Source organism: Nerophis lumbriciformis, linkage group LG05, assembly GCF_033978685.3.
Source record: "Nerophis lumbriciformis linkage group LG05, RoL_Nlum_v2.1, whole genome shotgun sequence".
NCBI classification, from domain to species: domain Eukaryota; kingdom Metazoa; phylum Chordata; class Actinopteri; order Syngnathiformes; family Syngnathidae; genus Nerophis; species Nerophis lumbriciformis.
Genome location: NC_084552.2, coordinates 8010257 through 8017500, shown reverse-complemented (window position 1 = coordinate 8017500; position 7244 = coordinate 8010257). Strand labels below are relative to the sequence as shown.

Sequence of the window (7244 nt, the reverse complement as noted above, 5' to 3'; positions counted from 1 at the left end):
CCTGCCTAAAGGTGTGTTCTTTCTTCTCAGGTGTATGAGATCCTGAGAAGGACCATCTGCGCGCGGAGCTGTCAAACAATCGGTAAGAAGTGCTTCCCATACACTGCCAGTAAATGCTCCTGAGAAGCGGCGCCCTCTGCAGTTGGTCATGGTGCATTTAAACAGAAAGGTCCACTGCTGAAGGAGGCTGGTTCCCCCGGGCAGGAGCAGGAAGGAGCTTGGCTCGCCCGCCACAGCAGAAGGTGTCAGCCGCAGGGTTCTGCCTAAGCTGGAGGGAATGACAATGGCATCTCTTTAACCTACATTTCATCTCTTGCTTTCTATTCTTCTTCCATACATTTGCACACACAAGTGGACCCAAGGCACAGGAGAACCACACACACACACACACTGCTTGTACCTCCACAAGTGGGTCATACTTCCCAGGGCGGGCGCAGATTGAAGTGTGCTTCATTAATAGCACAGCTCAGCGCTGCATGGTCCTCCTCTTTCAGCCGCCGATAATTCATGGACCGGAGCTGCAATCCGAGCTGGTACCTCGGGTCAGGTCCTTGCTGACCACTAAATACGGCGCTCCCAGTGTGCCTGACACTGAATAGAAAGACAAATGTGAAGTGGTGCAGGCGTCACACTCATGTTCATCACAGTCCCAGAGGCCCTCAGCAGGTCGCCTCATTGATAGACTGATTGAGAAGTTTATTGACATCTTAAAGAATGGAATCCATGTAATGCCTTCAAAGGCAAATGGACGGCACAAAAAGCCAAAAGGCTTGTTTCCATTCATCACATTTGATACAGTCAATAATAAAAGATATATAACCTGTAACAAATGGATAAATGATGTACATGTACACAGCAGCTGCCACTGTTGACTTGTTGTCCTCCCCAGGTGTCACCACCTTGATCGCCAAGGGGGTCTACGACGCTGCCTTCCCCTTGCATGATGTAAGTAGACTATGGGACTTTTCATGTAGACTGTTCCTCTCTGATGCTTCTCCCGCCCCTCAGGGGGATTACAACGCCAGCGGACACCCTGAAGAGAGGAATGACCGACAGGTAGTAACCCAGCTGTCTGTCTTCCACACATCAGCACTGACTCCTCATTCCTGCCAGGTTCTACATGAGGAGTGGGCCCGGTACTCCGCCTTCTACAAGTACCAGCCTATTGATCTGGTCAGGTAATCCATCTTCCAATGTCATCATCCACCCTGGACTCTGAACCTTGGTTGTTCAAGGTTCAAGGTTCAACTTTATTGTCCCCGCGGGGAAATTTGTCTTGGGCACAGTGCATCATTGCTTTCTTAACATACCCAAAAACAACAGAACAAAAACACAAGCACAGACACAACCACAACCATACAACTAACATTTAAACATCAGAACATGGAGCTTTATAGACATAGGTGGCACTTTGATGTAGGCATAATCCCTACAGTATGGAGATAAAGATAAAGTACCAATGTGCATTGCACTAGAGCTCATGGATAAAGTGCTGTGTGCTAAAGTGCTTAGTTCTAAAGTGCTATGTGCTAAAGTGCTATGTGCTAAAAAAGTGCTAACCTATGTATTAAAATTCTATTGCACATTGTTGGTCAGCTTAATGGAGGCTGGGACAAATGATAATTTAAGGCGGTTAGATTTGCATAGTGGGACCCGGAGTCTTCTCCCTGATGGCAGGGTTCCATATTCAGGAAAGAGTGGGTGTTGTGAGTTGGAAATAATTTTCTTAGCTTTTTTCCTAACTGCCTGCTCATAGATGCTCTGTATCGGCTCATATTCTTTCCTCCCTACGATTTTCATTGCCGTTTTATGCATGCCGGCCAGTTTGCTTTTTAGCTTAACGGTTAGGTTGCCAAACCATGAGGTGATCTATATCATGGGTGTCAAACTCTGGCCCGCGGGCCAAATTTGGCCTGCCGTGTAATTTCTCTTGGCCCTTGAAGCGATATCAAATTAACACTAGAGTTGGCCCGCCGATTATATACAGCGGCGGTACCGCAGTAACACCGCATTCACCGCTAATTCTCATACTTGCCAACCCTCCCGGGAGACTCCCAAATTTCAGTGCCCCTCCCAAAAATCGCCACGTCCGCTTTTCATCCAGTCCAACGAGTGCTGGCCCAGTCACATATGTGCCGCTTCTGCACGCACACCAAAGTGAATGCAATACATACTTGATCAACAGCGATACAGGTTACACTGAGGGTGGCCATATAAACAACTTTAACACTGGTAGTGGGGGTGTATTTTGTAGCGTCCCGGAAGAGTTAGTACTGCAAAGGTTTCTGGGTATTTGTTCTGTTGTGTTTATGTTATGTTACTGTGCGGATGTTCTCCCGAAATGTGTTTGTCATTCTTGTTTGGTGTGGATTCACAGTGTGGCGTATATTTCTAACAGTGTTAAAGTTGTTTATACGGCCACCCTCAGTGTAACATGTATCGTTGTTGATCAAGTGTGCGTTGCATTCACGTGTGTGTGCGTACAGATGCCGCACATATCTTGTGACTGGGCCGGCACGTTGTTAGATTGGATGAAAAGCGGACGTGAGGACAGCTCGTAGAGGACGTTAAAGGCAGTGCCTTTAAAGCACGCCCCCAAGACTGTGGTCCGGGTGGACTACGAGATATAATGACTGATGAACACCTTCGTTCAATAATGAAGGTTGCCTCAGCTCAAAGCCTGAGCCCCGACATTAATGAACTAGCATCCAAGAAAAGATGTCAGGTATCTGGCTTGGGCACATCAGATTAGATCAGTGTGTTGCAAACTGAGCAGTTTAAAGTCCCGAATGGTTGGTTTATTCATTGTTGTTTTATTTTCAAATTTATTAGCCTGTGGAAAAAGTTAATGTTGATATTTACCTCTGAAGGCTGCAAATAGAAAAGAGGCATTACATTTTTATTTAAATTGTATTTGATATGCCATTGATATGTTTTAATTATTATTGTTATTATTATTTGAAACTCGATTTTGCATGTCACTATAAAGTTATATAAGCCTTGCTTGTTCAATATTAATATATATAATATATATACATATATATATATATATGTATATATGTATATATATATATGTATATATTTATACATACTTATATATATATATATATATATATATATCATTTTATATAAAGGCCCATTTCATATAAAGAAGATGCTGTTTTTTTGTACAATAATATTTTTACAGTTTATTTTTATTCTTAAAATGTTGTATTTTATGATAGTACTTTTTTTTATTTAAATACAGATGAAATATATAAAACAGTATATATATATATGTAAATATATATACACATTTTAAAAAGTTATATCATATAAAGAAAGTTGTTTTTTATACAATAAATTATATTTGTACTTTTTTATTTTTAATGAAAAAATATTTTAAGATGTTATGTTCCAAATTTTATAAAATAATAAGAATGATTATAATTAAGGGTAGTTAAATTGAGTTTAGTGTGTGGGTAAATGGGGAAAAAATACACTTTTACTAAGTTTGAGTGCATTGAGTTAATAGTAGTACCAGAGAACCTTCAATAAATATTGCTGTTACTCCTAATGTGCATACTGCTTATATTTCTGCAACTGCTAGTAATGATTAGTACGAATAGGTAAAAGTATCTCGGGTCATCTCCCCCTCAGCTTGATATCTGGGAACGTCAGTGAAAAGTGTGATTTTTGGCCCTGCAGGAAGTACTTTGGAGAGAAGATTGGCTTGTACTTTGCCTGGCTTGGTGTCTACACTCAGCTGCTGGTGCCAGCCTCCATCGTGGGCATCATCGTGTTTGGCTACGGGGTGGCAACAGTGGACACCAACATCCCCAGGTAAGTATGAATACTAACACACTGACTCACATCCCTGCATTGCTCTGTTGGAGTGTTTGAGTACCGTCATTGCTGCTTCCTCCTCCAGCCTGGAGATGTGTGACGAGCGTTTCAACTTCACCATGTGTCCTCTGTGCGACGGAGCCTGCGACTTCTGGCAGCTCAGCACCGCCTGCGGCACCGCCAGGGCCTCGCACCTGTTCGACAACCCCGCCACCGTCTTCTTCGCCATCTTCATGTCTCTGTGGGGTGAGGCCGCACCATCTCGTGTTACCTCTCTCATCCTCTGACCGCTTCCACCTGCAGCCGTCTTGTTCCTGGAGCACTGGAAGCGCCGTCAGATCAGCTTGAGCTTCAGCTGGGACCTGACCGGCATCGAGGAGGACGAGGCACGCACACGTGGCGCACGTATTGGGCGACGTCGACACCTAAATAATGCCACTCCTCTTTTGCAGGAACACCCCAGGCCTAAGTATGAAACTGTCCTGCTCCAGAAGAGACAGCGCAAGCAGCAGAAGAAGAAGAAGAAGAAGAAAAAGAATCAGGTAGGGAATGACTGGACTTGTCACTGGAACTCTTCTACAATGAAAGGCACAATATTGAAGACAACCAGACACTTCATTAGGCACACGTGCTCAGTCCAATCACTCATTTAAAACTCTGCATCTATTAGGGCTGCAGCTAACGATTATTTTTCTATCGATTAATCTATAGATTATTTTTTCGATTAATCGGTTAATCTATAGATTATTTTTTCGATTAATCTATAGATTATTTTTCCTTTTACCGATTTTTTTTTTTATTTAAAATGAAGAGGAAAAAATAAATGTAGGCCAGTTTTTTCAAAAGGCATGGCTTTTATTTACAAAAAAAAAAGTATGGCCACTCAGTCAACATTGACAACAACATGACAAAATAGTCTGTAACAATGTAAACATTTAAAACTTTTAACATTTAACAAAATTAAAAGTAGCTTATTTGCTTTTTAATGTGCAAATATAAAAGTAAACATCCAGTGCAAATCTTAATATTCTGGAATAGTATAAGCATTTCAAAAGTAAAAGTATTGCTTATTTTGCTTTAAAATGTGCAAAAATAAAGATAAACATCCAATACAAAAAAGTGCAAAACGGAAATATTCTGTAACAAGTGTAAACATTTCAACAAAAGTAAAAGTATTGCTTATTTGCTAAAATGTGCAAAAATAAAGCTAAACATCCAATACAAAAAAGTGTACAGTGTAAACATTTCAACAAAAGTAAAAGTATTGCTTATTTTGCTTAATAACACAACAATGATAGTATGATTAAAGTGAAAGTTAATTGTTGGTTTGTACATAGTATATGTAACTGTTAATGTTGTAAAAGGTATTTGCACAACTAATTAACGTTAGCGTTTGTGACACGTCTTGTGCCGTGGGGTTCTTTCAGGACCGACAGACTGAACGCCAGACGGCTTTGCCAGGTTTACCGTACAATCTTTTAATTTTACACAAAGTCTTTTCTCTTCCAACTCTTTTCTCTTTCTTTCCTCGCTTTTCAGCTCCTCTTCCTCGCTCGCTCGTCGTCCCCTGTCTCTTGCGGCGTCGCTCCCGGCGCGCCCCGCCTCGCCGCTCGCTCGCCGCCGCCGCCTCTCCACAGCGTTAAAGAGGAGCGCGTCTTTGTAAACACTGAACAGGCACGCCAAACGCGCCTCTCAGAGCAAACGGTGCTTTAGTTTATGAATTTACAACGCAGATACAAATGACACATTCATGTTTTTGTGTAATAATGACAACGTATACGCACGCGGACGATTGACTTGTTGATGGTGATGGCAAGAACGCTGTCGGGGGTTTTCTTTACAAATGTTCGTTCATAGCCGTTGTGCTGCTATGATAGGCCATTTCCGCTCGACACAGTGTGCATACAACAACATTATTAGGCCGTTTATTGAAATACTCCCACACTTTTGACGACTTTTGGCGTGCTTTTTTCCCCTCGCTCACATCGTCTGCTTTGCGCTCCGCCATGACAGTAGTGTGACGTAAATATGCGACGCGCCGACGCACAAAAACGGCGTCGACGTATTTACGTAACCGACTACGTCGACGCGTCGTTTCAGCCTTAGCATCTATACATTTATTTGACTTTAAGAATGATCTGGAGTGCATTTCACAGTGGAGAAAATGCAAAAAAAAAGTACAATGCAGAATACAGCCGCATTAGAACCGTGTTGTAATACCAAAAAAAAAAGGAACAAACTGCTCAGTCAGCATTTCTTCAGCGGATGAGTTCATTGTAAACAACAATATGGCCAGTGCAACAACAACAATTTACAGCGCATGCAGAGGTAGATAAAGCTGCCCTTCATCCTTGAAATGCAGCTACTGCCTTTCAGCATTAATGGCACCTTCACAGATGTGTAAGTTACCCATGTCTTGGCCACTAATACACCCCCATACCATCACACATGCTGGCTTTTACACTTTGCGCCTATAACAATCCGGATGGTTCTTTTCCTCTTTGTCCGGAGGACACGACGTCCACAGTTTCCAAAAACAATTTGAAATGTGGACTCGTCAGACCACAGAACACTTTTCCACTTTGCATCAGTCCATCTTAGATGAGCTCAGGCCCAGCGAAGCCGACGGCGTTTCTGGGTGTTGTTGATAAACGGTTTTCGTCTTGCATAGGAGAGTTTTAACTTGCACTTACAGATGTAGCGACCAACTGTAGTTACTGACAGTGGGTTTCTGAAGTGTTCCTGGGCCCATGTGGTGATATCCTTTACACACTGATGTCGCTTGTTAATGCAGTACAGCCTGAGGGATGGAAGGTCACGGGCTTAGCTGCTTACGTGCAGTGATTTCTCCAGATTCTCTGAACCCTTTGATGATATTACGGAGCGTAGATGGTGAAATCCCTAAATTCCTTGCAATAGCTGCTTGAGAAAGGTTTTTCTTAAACTGTTCAACAATTTGCTCACGCAATTGTTGACAATTACATGTTAATATTTATAATAACAATATCACTAATGCTTGTTAATATTTATAATAACAATATCACTATTACATGTTAATATTTATAATAACAATATCACTAATACTTGTTAATATTTATAATAATATCACTAATGCTTGTTAATATTTATAATAACAATAGCCCTATTACATGTTAATATTTATAATAACAATATCACTATTACATATTAATATTTATAATAACAATATCACTATTACATGTTAATATTTATAATAATATCACTATTACATTTTAATATTTATAACAACAATATCACTATTACATGTTAATATTTATAACAACAATATCACTATTACATGTTAATATTTATAATAACAATATCACTATTACATGTTAATATTTATAATAACAATATCACTATTACATGTTAATATTTATAATAACAATATCACTATTACA

The 7244-nt window shown here is 40.7% G+C and overlaps 1 protein-coding gene across 2 annotated transcripts in view; it reads left to right on the top strand.

Moving 5' to 3' along the window:
* The window catches only part of ano2b (anoctamin 2b), a 169034-nt gene that overhangs the window by 77578 nt on the left and 84212 nt on the right, over positions 1-7244 (top strand). For both annotated transcript variants that reach the window (XM_061961336.2, XM_061961337.2), the window contains 8 exons: positions 31-82; positions 890-945; positions 1009-1056; positions 1114-1178; positions 3688-3822; positions 3911-4071; positions 4129-4211; positions 4278-4367. In XM_061961336.2, the coding sequence (XP_061817320.1) occupies positions 31-82; positions 890-945; positions 1009-1056; positions 1114-1178; positions 3688-3822; positions 3911-4071; positions 4129-4211; positions 4278-4367 (690 nt within the window). The remainder of the gene's footprint in view (positions 1-30; positions 83-889; positions 946-1008; positions 1057-1113; positions 1179-3687; positions 3823-3910; positions 4072-4128; positions 4212-4277; positions 4368-7244) is intronic.